A 14680-nucleotide genomic window follows, 5' to 3' on the forward strand; every position below is an offset into this window, starting at 1 on the left:
CGTGAAAAGAATATTGTGACCTTGCAATTTCTCTGTAATGTGCTACTTTTGCTAGCAGAATAATCAAGCATGTTGACCAAAAATCTGCAATCAATCTACCATTAACACCCGTTACTTCCAACGTGTTTCATCAGCAAAAGCCAGAATGTCAGGCGTTGATATGCATAACCAAAACAATCAAATTAATTGTTTAAAACATTATTCGTTGGTACTTCGTTATTAAGTTTGCACAGTTCGGCAGCCTTGTTACCTAGATAACATGAATGGCTGCGATAATCTTAAATTTTAACAATTTTCACTTTTTAATGGACTATTAAACACTTTACTGATAGGGTTACCATGCTATGTGATATACATTGCAAGAGATTTTTGCAGTTTGCAGTCTGTAATGGTCATACCTTTGTGATTTTGACGCTCGTGGCGCAGTGGTGTGTGCGGTGGATTTACGAGATGGAGGTCCTGGGTTCGATTCCCGGCTGGGATACATTTTGTTGAAAAAGAATCGACGTGCCACATGGCTACCCAGGCCTTGTTGGGCCGTTAACATAGGTTGATAATGGTGACATTCATCATTATCATTATCAACCCATATTCGGCTCACTGCTAAGCTCGAGTCTCCTCTCAGAATGAGAGAAGTTAATGAGAGGGGTTAGGCCACCACGCTGACACAATGCGGATTGGTAGACTGTCACGATGTTTTTCCTTCAAATGGTGACATTACCGCAAGAAAATTCCCAGTTCTTTTTAGTAAAGCATTATATTGTCATATTCCCAGGTTATTCCTACGACCCGGACTGCATGTACATAAACGGCTCCGGGAGAGACTACTACGAATTCTACATACAGCTGAACCGATGTGGCACCCTCGGCAGGAACAGCCAGCATGATGACACCAAAGCGCATCCTACTGTAAGAGTTGCCATCTTAATCCATACTTTGGGTTCTGTAGTCACCAAGGAACCCTTATAGTTTCGTCATGTCCATCTGCCCGTCCGTCCGCGGTTAAGCGCAGAGACTAATAATATAGAGAAATATATAGAATACTAGAAAGCTGTAAATTGACATGAATATGTACATTGAAAATGTGAACAAAGTCGTAAAATAAAATCTTTAAAAATATTGTTTTTAGGATACCTCCCCAACATGTAAAGTGGGGATAATTTTTTTTTTACTCTTTGGTCTTAGGTCTTTGAAAGATATGAGGGGTCTTCTACTACTATTTTTAGATTTAGGGACCCGTTTGTAAAATATTAAGCTTTTAAGAGCAAATTTTTGTTTGATTTGTTTTTTGTGAGTCAATTGCCCCGCCTTATGCGTTTCGGCCCTCGGGACGCTCTGCAAAGGTGATAGCTTAAACCTGCTGCAGCTCAGCAGCTGCTGCCCTATGCGTGAGAGAAAAGGAAGCCAGACAGAGTGGCGCCGTAACGCGTTACGTTACGAAGCGGTTTACTCTCCCATAAGAAATTATCCTTTCATAAAAAGGTTCTATATGCAATAAGTTTTCTTCAGTTTTCCGAAATATTTAATTTGATTGTGTTTTCAGAAGAATCTCATGTGGAACACGATAACTGTGCAGTACAACCCGCTAATTGAGGAAGAACTCGACGAACATTTCAAAGTGACCTGCGAGTACGGATACGACTTCTGGAAGACCGTCACCTTCCCTTTTTTAGACGTTGAGTAAGTAAAAAATTATGTTAACCTTCAACCCTTAGGAGAATGCCTCGTTAGTGCTTTGCGTTACCTCGAAACGGATCAACGCAATGTTTGTCGCACATGCGTTGCAACGACGCACAACGTCGTAACTTTAGATTTTAGACTGAATTTCGGTTTAAAGCGAACAATTGGACATCCTAGTTCGACGTGTTCACTAAGACAATAACGTTACTAAATGGCCGACAGTGTTTCTGGCGTTTGAATAAATAGATTAAATACGCATTTTATAACTTGAGTTTCTACAGTAATCTTTTAATATTATTAAAGATTGCCTAAACAAGAAAAAAAGCTAGAATACAGCATAATATTCGTTATAGGACGTATGTAATTCAGTGACTAGTAAGTATAATACAATCTATAACCAACAGACGAACGGCTCAAAGTCGTATGATAGATTGCCGAGTCACAGTATAAGAGAAAAGAAAAAAAATGTTTATTTCGGAAACTTATTCCAAGTATTATACGCATCGATCGTAGATCATTAGAAGCGTCGCGGAATTGTCATTGGTTTCGCACATTGAGTACGTCATCACTCGTAACACATTTCTCTTTATTTATGTTGTAGTTTGTGTTTTTACACTTCTATAATGAACACGAAGGCATAATTAAGGGATTAAAATGAAAAAAAAAAAAATATTTTTTTAAGTCCACGTCCACTGACAGCATGCGCTTGTTACGTACTAAATAAGATGTGCGTGCACGTCTTTTGGTACTGACATAAAATTGTGCGTTCTTTAGTATGGAGGGGGATGATGATTATACGTATATTACTTTTGATATGAGTCAATTACTCAATTGCAGAGTAGCGACAGGCAACCCTGTGGTGTTTACGCTGCAGCCGCCTGAGTGCTACATGGAGATCCGGTCGGGGTATGGAGCGACCGGCGCGCGGGTCTCCGGCCCCGTCCGCGTCGGGGACCCTCTCACGCTGCTTATTTACATGAGAAGTGCTTATGGTGAGATTATAATTAATTTCAGTTAAAAAATCATATCAAAGCGTAGGATCACATCATCCGAGTACCTATATATTGATCACGCCAAACTGCGTAGTTATTATTAAACCGGCTAGTATATGTTTTTGTTTAATAACCCACACACCTCGGATTCAGAATGGACTCGAAGTTTGGCGCGGACAATACCTAGTTCAAAATTGCGATAGTTAAGCATATCATCTCATATGTACTACTTTGCCAAAGAGGTTAACTCTTTAGTAAAATATGTATATGATAATATTTAAAACTTGGAACCTAACTTATTCTATGTCATCTAAATACATCTACATACACACAACATCACACTTTTGTATGTAGGATATATGTTTTAAAACTACCTCTCTAATGGAAGAAAAATCCCTGTTTCCTGATGTAGGACACAAAACGTAAATTGGGCTGATGATGTAACGTGAAAAATGCTTGTAAACGACAAGCAATTTATCGAGAGCTAGTTAAACTAGACAGTAGGTAAAGGTCGTAAAATCAGTTAAATAAAAATGAAGTTTGATCTCCAATGATGCACCGTGACAGACAAGGGCCGTAAATTAACGGTGAGCGGATCGCGTGTCGCGTTGCCATTCTAGTTCACAAATTAATCCAAAGTTCATCGATCTTTTATTTTGAATGAGTTTTCATAGAAAATAGCGGTAACCGTATCATTGACTCAAAGTGGGTCAGTCAGCAACATAAGATACCTGTTACGTTTATGGATCTTTTATCCTGTATCAGATGGCCAGAATCCGAAAGAAAACAGAAATGAATATAGATACAGTCTTTATTGCACAAAAAATATATAAAGTAAATAAGAAGGCAGAATAGAAAAGTAAAATACGCAAAGACGGTACAAACAAACTTCAATGAAATATTTAAGGAAAGGAAATTGTATGGTACCTAGGTATCTACTGCAAGCACCTATGGACTCAGCAAAATATTAGCTTGATGACACATAAATGTAGTCATATAATCAAAAACACATTTTCCAAAGTATTATTAAAAAATCAAATCAATATTTGATGATTATGGACTAAATTTTATTACCTAAATGAAATTGTATATTTGAAATAAGTCATATTTTTTTAAGAATCTGAACTCTACGTTACTCCAAAAATTTTAAGAATCAGTATCTACTTCAGGTGTTGAAAGTATGCTTTGTGGATTTTCAGATGGATTCGACATAGTAGTGAACGACTGTTTCGCGCATAACGGAGCTGCAAAGAGGATACAACTCATCGATGAATATGGGTAAGATTCTTCTTCTTTCCTACAAAGAGCTCTTGATGTTTTTTGTATTTTGTTAACTAATCAGTCAGTATAATTGATAATTTCTTTTAGTTAGCCAAATAATGTGTTATGTATATATGTAATAATTTTGGTTATGCCACATATTACAGGGAATTCTTTAGTGCTCCACTGTTTGAGTGGACAGTTAAGCCATACTATAATTTAGATTTGATGTGATATGTAGCATTACTTAAAAATAAAGATTTTTCTTTCTTTTCTTTCTTTCTTATGTCGGTACTGTCTAAATTTATGGAAATTAATCTAGCAAATATCCAGCAAGTAATAGAAATCTCTGTCATCAGAAATTTCTTTGAATAGTTCTGAAACATAGAAATTTCTATGAATAGTTCTATGTGTACACTGAAAAGCTTCGACAAAGCCAGTTCATCATTAGTCAACGTTAGTCATAGTATATCAAGTCAAAAGTCAAAGTTAGGGTATATCAAGTTAATGTCTGAGCCTTTGACAATGATCTGCAAGTTATTATGTAACTCGGTGTACCATTAAAATAACAAGTCACTACGTCGTTTTTCATCGTATTTTCGTAATTTTGATCATCTAACATATTTATTTCAACGAAATCATCTTGACTACGTCAATGTACATCAAACGGCAGTTATTTGTTTTACGATCATCTAACATGATTATTTCAACGAAGATACATAAATATCGGTTTTTCGTTGAAATAATCTTACTAATTGCTAATGCCACTTTACGTAAAATGAAGATACTTAGGTCATTTCGTTAATACAATGTTAGATTATTACAAAAACGAAAATATGATGAAAAACAATGTAGTGACTTATTATTTGAATGGTACACCGAGATACATAATAACCCTCCCGAGCACTGTCATATTAAAAGGTTATAATATCTAAAAATGCAATCCCAATAACGTTTCCAGATGTCCAGTAGACGACAAGCTAATCTCCCGGTTTCGCGGCTCGTGGTCCGAGGCCGGCGTGTTCGAGACGCAAGTGTACGCCTACATGAAGACGTTCCGCTTCACCGGCTCGCCGGCGCTCTACATCGAATGTGACGTGCGGATGTGCCATGGACGTTGTCCGGTAAGTCACCCTCCCCTTCTTCAAAAAGTTACAGCGCTGTGACATCGTTTGTTTCCATGGCAACTTCGTCAGTTAGAGGCACCCTAAAAACTCTAAAAATCAGCAACCTATAAACAAACAGTTCAAATTCGAAAGGCGATAGCTTCGTCGACGAGTGTAAAATACCGGAATGTCAATCCTGACCTCAGACCAATTATAGAAGGACCTGTATCGCACTCATAGTAACGAAAAAAAATGTCTGTCATTTTCTGAGGAAAACGAGCTTAGATTTGGTATATATCTTATACTAACATAGAAGTTTTTGCCTGTTTTTTACATAATTCAATTACACAAAAAGGTATTTTTACGGAGCTCTTTAACCGACGAACACGATTACAACTATTTAACATCGATTCTATAGAGACAGTTTTTATAATCGCATTAGATCGTTGATCATATACTTTGACAGAAAAGTAACGTCTAGCGAGGCAGGTCCTATACAATAATTGGTCTGAGGTCCTGACGCTAAATAGTTACCTACTTTAAAAGCAAGCACGGTCCAATCAAGACCTCATCTTTGATTCCTATTAGGCATGATTGTAATTAAACGCTAACCTTTGTACCTAAAGTCTAATAACGGAACATATATTATAAATGTCCTGTGTTATGGCGTCTTTGCATATATTTATGAGCTCATGGTAAATAATTTCGATTGTATGCTTTCACTGAAAAGGTTTATTCATCAAACGTTTTATGCTTGTAAATCATATCAGTTAACCCAACGCTTTAGATATTAATTATACATATATATATATTTTATTTAGTCTCTCAATTATTCCTGCAATCTGTCGTGAGACATTCAGCGGGATTTTAAGTATTTGAATTAAGACGTATTTGGTGCGAAATCCAGTGATTTGCCCAAATATAATAATGGAGCGTCTATTTCATGACATCTTGTGGTGCTCGGTCTCTTGAGCCTTTTGAAAGTTGTACCAGGTTCCTTCTCATTAGGTTCTTTGCAAGTTGATTTGGATGTTTACGAATACGCTTTTGGTATGTTTTCATTGAGTGTGCAACTTCTGTCTTTATAGTTTTAATTTTTAGTTCACGATGCAGGCGATCATTTTTGATGTACCAAGGAACATTGGTAATCATGCGCAGCAATTTTGACTGGAACCGTTAGCGGAACCACCGTGAATTATATTTGAATGTTAAAACGTAGATTTACAATTTTTTTTAAACAATCATCATCGTTAATCTTTACAGTCCCAACCATGTCACTGGCGTAATATGAAGAGCGTGCGTAGAAGATCAGTAGAAACAGAGGCCGCGAGCGTCGCGCCGAGACTTTCTGAGAACATTTCACTGTTCCAGTCACTGAGAGTACTGCAAGAGGGCGAGGAAGATGAACACTCACGAGCTGGTGAGTGGTATTTTGTTTCACGACTTGAGTATATGTCGTAGTCATCGAGTTGACATGGCTATAGACTGCCTAGGCTACCCATTACTTACGGTTACTTTCAGTACATGACAAATATATCTAGAGGCCTCCGTATAATTTATTCTTTGGAATGCACTTGAAGTGTTAACGAATGCAGGTGATGTGATTTGCATGCTTAAGTAATTGGGAAATCGCAAAATTAATAAAGCCTAACATATACATATAATAATACAACATATACAATAATATCGAATAATAACTTAGTCTTGATTGGTTAGTTAAAAATACAAGTAAATATCATCAAGATTAAAAATTTTTCTAGTAGTTTTCAGTATTAAAATATTTATCATATACTGAGGAAAATAAGCCACTTAAAAAGCCTGCAGTTTACTACTTAGGTACTACGGGTGCAGCATAAGTAAAATTAATGCCGTATACATAGTAATAGTGCGGTTTAGTGTGTCGATTAGAAGCAACACCATGTTACGCAACAACCATGTTGTTGTAGCTCCAACAACAACATGGTGCCGACAACTAGCGTAATAGTGTCTGGTTGTTAAGTATTTAAAGTATGGCGAACCAGGATATTTTTCTCAGTGCACGATATCAGACGATACTTAAATATTGACTACTCGATTAAAAGCAGACTCCTTACTTTGGTATATTGGAGAAGATATATAGGGTACTCGAGAGTATTTCCCGTAACTCTAGGGTTTATATTCTTTAAGGAAAATTAATTTAAAATGTCTAAAGAACATGTGTTCTAATATGAATATTTTCGGAGTAAAAAATATTTCTTTTGTAAATAGATCTTAAATTGTGTCCCACATATAGCATCCTTATAAACTATATGAAGTAGCTCACTAGTGAAGTGAAGTGCAGAGTGCCAGTTGTAATATCTCGACGACGATATCGACAGTCTTACCACTGCGATTACGTATTTTAAAATGCAAGGATAGATAAACACGTGTGTTACATGGATAGTCAGAATTATTTGAATTATTTTGTATGAAAACATAACAATTTTTTTTTTAGTTAAAAGAAAATACTCCTGAGCACCCTGATATAAAGGATATAAAGATATAAAGTAACTATATATAGATATAAAGTAACTATATATAGATATAAAGTAACTATGTTTATTTTCAGTGGCAGAAGGGCAAACATGTATGAAGACGTCTGCATTATCAGCCATGATAGTATCGTGTGGGGTGTTAGTCGCCGCCTTATTAGCAGCGCTATTGGTCGCGGCGCGCGGCTGGCGAAGAAGCGAGAAAAGGACGCCGATACATGCGTATGTCCCTCACAAAGGACGGATAAAATAAAATTTTGATAGGTTTCGTATAAATAATTGCCCACGGAGATTAAATACATAAACATCATTTTAATGAGACGAGCATCAAAGTATATCTCTCGCCAAATTTGAAGCCCGCTCTGAAATTGTTAGATGCCGAACTACGCAGTAAAATTATCCGGCTGGGATATGTTATCGTTTACTGCTTTACCATATGCCTCGTGTTCAGAGCGGACTCAACTGACTGTAAAATCAGAAGTTCTGAATTTCAAATCGTTAAAAAAAGGCTTAGTTGACAAGCACTTTTGAAAAGTCAAATATATCTTTGTATAGGGACTATTACCTACTACTTTATAAAGCAGTTTCTATCGAATATATCCGGCAAGAAAATCAGCAATGTACTTATTACAAAATCATTATTAACAATAAATAAACTGATCCGATTGTCTCCCAGCATCTTTGCCATAAATATTTTATGAATCGTCTCGACTTAACAAATATGTATTAAAATAACACATTGTTTAAACTTAAGCTTATGGCCAAAACTCCCGAAGTATGAAAGCTCGAGTCTCCTGTCATGATGTATGGAATGTTCTTACAAAATATAATCACTGAATGAAAATCTTTATCCTCATCATCGCACTTTGCTAAATTTTTCGTACGATGATAGGGATAAATTTCAGGAATTTTGCCCAAAATCTAGACGAGGAAATAGTTGTAAAATAATGTGATAACTTAAACCGTATGTGTGAAAGGGAAGCCAGAGAGAGTGACGCCGTAACGCGTTACGTTACAAAGCGGTTTACCCTCCCTTAAAAAGTTATCACTTCAATAACATGTTTTATGGTGCATAAAGGTGTTTTACAGTGCATGAAACCTGCTAGCAATGATAATTTATTCAGATAAATATAAAAGGAGAAATTGTGAGGATTAGTATTTTTGTGGACTAAAATATTTCCCCTCCTGTTTGTCCTGTCTCTAAAATTGTGATAAGTTAAGGAAATATGATAAACGGTTAGATCAGAAATGATTACATGGGTTGGTAAATCAAATGCCAAATATTTAAACCTCGAATTTAGCTATTTAAAAGATCGCTGAACAAATAGGTGAAATAGTTTTGTACCGACTAAATTATTAGTGAAATTAACTTATCTATTTATTATTATGGTGTATTTAAAGTTATATTTAACTAGGACAGTAATGTTAAATTATCTGACATGAAAAGTCTTAAAAATACGGTTCCCATTTACTCGTAATATATCATTTACTACTAGTTTAGTTTTACAATAAACATTTTTGTAAAAGCAGGCAAAATTTGTAATTACATGATTTATTACTTAGTAATAGAGCTTTTTTACTTTAGTATTTCAAATCTAAAAAGTAAACTGTATCAGTTAACCCTGTGTTATAGTAATTAGAAAGCCATCTCAGTCATGAAATGAAATTTCACTCTTATTTTTTAAGAAAAATATTTAAAAAAAACCGACTATATCATTAATTATTTTCCTTTACTGTCCCAGTTATTTAAATATACCGTCAATAAACCTGATCTATAACTGCGATTCATCTCAAAATGATTTAATAATAATTACTTACACTAAGACCACACGACAAAATGAAAATGTACATATTATTTTTAAGTTATTTTTATATTATTTAAAGATAAGGATTATTTTGTACTACATTAAAGAAATACATAAATAAGTTTTGTTTTTATTCCATTTGTAACACTAAATAATATTCTATATATTGTTAATAACATTTTTCTATCTAATGGCATATATTTCACATGAAATTAAATAATTATTTTTTAACTAGTGGACGCCCAGCGTTATCAGCGTTATCCCCATTCCCGTGATAATACGGTGATTAAATATTTATTGCTTATGTAGCTCCTTATAAAATCGGTGTAGCCGTTTCAAAGATTAGCCGGAAAAAACAAACAGACAGGCAAACAAAAAAATTTCATGTGTCGGTATGTATCTGTGTGTCGGTGGCATCGTAGCTCTTAAACGAATGAACCGATTATGTTGCGGTTTTTGTTTGAAAACTGTCGTGATCAAGATTGTTGTTAGATATGTTATATGTATAAATATAAGATAAGCTAATCCAAAAATATCAATGACTAGCCAACGCACCGCGGTTTCGCCCGCGTAATTCCCGTGAGTATACGTACACTCACAAATAACGTGGCTTTCTAGTGGTAAAAGAAATTTTCTAAATAGTTTCAATAAATCAAGATACTCTTAATTTCAAACATACGAGTTATTATTCTAGATTTTCTTATTCTAAAACCATGACTGTGGGAAAATTTACTAAATATAAACTACATTATCATAATATATGATTTGTAATCATCGATCTCGTATTAAAAAGTGGATGCACAATTAGCGACCAAAAAAGTTCCCACTCAATGAGTGCCAAACACAACTTCTTAGCACTCAATTCAAGTAGTCGCATTTGCAAATTCAACCTTAAACTCAATCCTTAAGGTTGAATTTGGGATTTTATTGAATATTGGACTATAATTAAAGGCCTAATATAAAACTAAAACTGTCAAATTGGCCAGTTTTTAAGTGAAATTTTCTACATAATTGAGCGTCCTTTTATTATCAGAGGTCAATGTCTTTAAGTTAAATAAAAACAATTTTATAAATGAACACTGTGTATTGTGAATTTGCACACTATTAATAAAACACATCAAAAATAAAACATACACACAAAGACAACAACTCGAAAAAAAAATTATTCAGTATTCGATGTTAAAATAAATAACAAATAACAAACAAAATATTTATGTAAAAAACATGGTGTAAAAATAGTTCAATACTGTCATGATTTGTTCATATTTCATGTAAAATATTTATATAAAGGTCATACCTTGAAAATGAACCTTATTATTAAATGCAATAAGGTCGGAAATCATTATAGCTATTAAATTCGTTTTATGTTTACGCTTCGGCGGTGGGAAGTTTTTCTAAAACATTCCTTAAGTACTGTATGGCATTGTCCAATATTTGTACTTCGCATTCCTTTAACATATTTATATTTTTCCTGCAAAGAATAAAAATAAATTAACATGATTTGACGTAAAAAGAATGTTTTAAACACGTGATGTATTTTAACGAAAGTCAATGTGTCCATTACATAACTTGACAAATTAAAGACTTATTCAAAAAAAAAATTAACCCTATAGGGGATTAAGTTTTAAAATTTTGTTTCATATTTAATCGAATATTTATTTCCCCTTTCCACTTTTTAGGTGTGGAATTTTGAAATTTTAATCACATTCCACACCTAAGAAGTTTTTGTTATTAAGTACCTATATTTATTTCATGCATCAATTTTCTTGAAAATGACTATAAATTAAGGACTATACATACAAACTTTCAACACCTATTTCACTTCCATCTATTTTTATTTTCGTTTACTTAATTTTAAACATTCAATTTTATATTCATTTTTATTTTCTTAACTGCCACTGTTCCAGTGGTTAACCTATGTGGTTTCCGATCACGAAGCCCTGAGTTCGATTCTTCGGCCGGGCTATAAAAGATACAGAGATTTTCTTTCTTCTATGAAAGAAAATCTCTGTATCTAATGTAATATGATATTTTTATTTTCAATCTAGTATAACGATAATGAACAATTTAGGACCCCTTAAAAACTTTAAAAAGATGTCAACTAGCCTATTCTTAAGTCAAGTGACGTCTTTTTCACTAATAATTAATTCCTAACCATTCCAACTACAAAATTACTAACCAGTGTGTTCGACATAGTGATTATTGTTAACAATGGGCTTTACAGAATACGAAAAATATGGTTGTCATTGATTTAATGTTAAGTATATTAAGTGGCTAATAGAACAAACTTAGTGAATAGGCCAGCTGGCCCTATTAAAGTAGGCTGTTAATGATGAATGAATTTTCTAGTAGTCAATTATTTTACCTGTGCAATGTGTCAGGTTCCCCATCGCTCTTTTTATATGACGCCTTGATCAGTCCACATCGCGTCATGAGATATGTATAAGCGCGGCGATCTATGGCAATTCCTACTACTGAAGCACTGCCCTCGTCTGACGAGACCAGGTCACTGGGGATCGCATGGCTCGACCATTTTGTTAATTCCTCTGTAAAATAGGGATGATAATAGTTTTTTTAAATTGTATATAAATTAGGAGTATGCTAATAGTAATGTAAATTTTGTAAAAGTAACAGGGTATCGGCGATCATTACTTTCGGAGCTACATGGATTTAAAGGGTCAGATTTGCGGCGCTGCCGAGGATCTCTGAAAAACGCCCCATACAAAATGGTACGAATTAATGACGTCTAAGTACATAATGATCGATAGATTTGAATGAATGAATGAAATATACTTCATTGTACACCAAAAAGAATAATAACAAGCAAGAAATTAACTTAAAACTAATGTACAATTAATTGGCAGCCTTATCGCTAATGAGCGATCTCTTCCAGACAACCAATCGAAAAAGAGAAAATAAATAGATTTGTCTGGGTTCAACAAAATGTCTTTGTTATTTGTGCGTATAGTTTCTACTTCATCCATCGGCTGTTTATGATGATAATGATGATATGAGACTGAATCGTCACTTAACATCAGGTGAGATTGCCGTCAATGGCTTACTTGTTATAGGTAACATACCTTGATTCATATTAAATATCCTGATAAACGCCAGCAACTCTGCGCCGATCGGATTGGCGCCTTTGTACAAGTTGTAATGGGTGACGCCCACTAGCCCCAGCTTAGTGAGAAGCGACAGTTTCGGTTCTCGCAGAGCATCGCCCGTACTCACGCCCAGAGCTAGCGACAGGCTGTCGTGTTGATTGTCGGGGTACACGAAACTGTAAATAAGATAAAAATGAGATTAATCAATACTGCTGCCGTACCATGACAAAACACTATCTAAAAAACATCTACTTTTGAGAAATCGCGGTTCTTTGTATTCAGTCGCCAATACATTTCTCAGGGTTTTTTTGAGTCTAAAGAATATTCAAATGCCTTGCATTTGTGGTTATGAGTGTTACCACGGCACGGCAACGCAAAGACTGCGTTGCCATTTTGTTGCCGTTGCCGGGTTGCGAAGCCCCCATTCGCACGAGAGTTTTTTCAACGGACGTTAAAAAAGCGTTCAAATACAACAAATGCATTCCCAGGACAACGTTTTTTTTCGTTTTTTCCATAATAACTTTTCAGGGGATGATTAGTGATCGATACTGATGCCAAAAATGCAATCAGTAACATGTTTGTCTTTCTGTTTGTATGTTCGTTATAGAAACAAAAATTACTGACGGATTTTAACGAAACTTGGTAAATCAATAGGAGTAGAGCAGTGATGAGAAATGTTGGGAAAACGGGAGAAGTTAATCCATTTTCACAGTGATACTACTGTAAGGACTGGATTAAAGAGGTCTAAGGACGGACGAAGTCGCGGGCGTCCGCTAGTGTAGAATAATTGCATACATAAACATTTAAGCTTTTGATTAAAGGTGCAAAATAATCTCAACTAATGAATAATGTAGATCATTTGCATGCGAAAACGGTTACCTAAACGCCTCCCTATGGTTAATATGAGTTTTATGGCTACATTTTACACTTGAGATAATTTCGCACAATTTTAATATTTGTTTATTATACACTGGTGAATATGAGTTGCGTATAATTAGCGTATTTTATGCATGTGTGAGTGTGATGTAATACGTTACATCATGGAGTTACGTGTACACATTGAAGTGCGATGATATATGTACATATATACTCACGATTGTTTGATCGGTAGTGTTTATTAGTTAATGAGGTGTTGTGAAAATATTTAAAACTAACGGAACGTGCCCGAATACGTGATTGTTTTGGTTGGTAAATCAAAACAGGCGTTACTTAACAGAAGTTGATTATGAACAATGAAAAATTATTGATTTATTTTGCTTCTAGCGGATGCCGTCCGAGAAAGTACGTCTTACTCTCTTAGATTCCCAAGGTCACAATTATTTCTGTCTGAATAAAAAAAATACTTGAATAAAGTTTTTTGATGCCAACTGTACTTATTCGATTTCCGATTGCGAGCAATTGCATATTAAAGCTACAGTCAGTGAGTAAAATGATGAGTGAGTTTCAGAGAGGAGAGGCGGCTCAAACATTTATAAACATACTTCACAACAACTAAAGGATTTTTATGTCAACTGTACCCAATCGATTACGCAGTTTTGCATAATTGTGGTACAGTTAGCGAGTAAACAGTGTAATATTCGTAATATTCGCTACTATGGAGATAATTACCCATTATGCAGGAACAGGTCGCAGTTAGGTCTCGCTCCGTAGAATATGAAGATTTGCTCGCCCGGCTTGAAGTCACGCAGCGCGTAACACTCGCCTCGGTTCAGCTCCTCGTTGTAGTCTGTCGTTATCTGTCACAGTTACAAAAAGTATTTAAAAAAACAAGTGTATGCCAGCTCCGACGCACTAATGGAGTTAACTCTTTCAGATCGAGTGTCTAAATAACCCGCATAGTGTATGCCCCGCAGCATACACTATGTACGTCTCAATACCTGCGCCTGAAAAGTGAAAGGTGCGCAACCGAGAAGCAGCAGGCCGCGGCGTGCGCGCGTACGGTGAAAAGTGCGCAGAATAGGTTGCGCACAAAAAAGTAACTCTGTCATTCGTTCATCGAATTATTGGCCCTTATTTTTTTCATACCGGGGTCTTTAAATGAAAAATGGATTCTTAAGGAGTTAACTCCAATATTTCGGCGTTGAAATCGAGGGTGTTTGGAGTCTACGATTATCAGCGTCCACCGACTGATTATGCAATTGACAATGATAATAATTATAAAGGTTGACAATTGGTCAACTCAACAGATCTTCACGGATCTATCACGGGTAGCAACGACATTTT

At 35.3% G+C, this 14680-nt stretch overlaps 2 protein-coding genes across 3 annotated transcripts in view; one reads left to right on the top strand and one right to left on the bottom strand.

Annotated features, from left to right (window-relative positions):
* LOC112052351 (uncharacterized) overlaps positions 1-9498 on the top strand; it is a 31927-nt gene extending 22429 nt beyond the window's left edge. Inside the window, exons 7-13 of one of the 2 annotated variants that reach the window (XM_052886093.1) lie at positions 776-909; positions 1547-1680; positions 2518-2672; positions 3872-3950; positions 4894-5056; positions 6302-6458; positions 7626-9498. In XM_052886093.1, the coding sequence (XP_052742053.1) occupies positions 776-909; positions 1547-1680; positions 2518-2672; positions 3872-3950; positions 4894-5056; positions 6302-6458; positions 7626-7801 (998 nt within the window). In that variant the 3' untranslated portion in view covers positions 7802-9498. Of the gene's footprint in view, positions 1-775; positions 910-1543; positions 1681-2517; positions 2673-3871; positions 3951-4893; positions 5057-6301; positions 6459-7625 lie in introns of both variants that reach the window. The other variant, XM_052886091.1, reaches the window with a different exon arrangement.
* Positions 9499-10549: 1051 nt separating this feature from the next.
* LOC112052358 (actin-histidine N-methyltransferase) overlaps positions 10550-14680 on the bottom strand; it is a 28275-nt gene continuing 24144 nt past the window's right edge. Inside the window, exons 6-9 of the mRNA XM_024091398.2 lie at positions 14066-14193; positions 12434-12633; positions 11719-11899; positions 10550-10824 (exon numbers count right to left, since the gene is read on the bottom strand). Of these exons, the coding sequence (XP_023947166.2) occupies positions 10722-10824; positions 11719-11899; positions 12434-12633; positions 14066-14193 (612 nt within the window). The 3' untranslated portion in view covers positions 10550-10721. The remainder of the gene's footprint in view (positions 10825-11718; positions 11900-12433; positions 12634-14065; positions 14194-14680) is intronic.

This window comes from Bicyclus anynana, chromosome 16 (genome assembly GCF_947172395.1).
Source record: "Bicyclus anynana chromosome 16, ilBicAnyn1.1, whole genome shotgun sequence".
NCBI classification, from domain to species: Eukaryota; Metazoa; Arthropoda; class Insecta; order Lepidoptera; family Nymphalidae; genus Bicyclus; species Bicyclus anynana.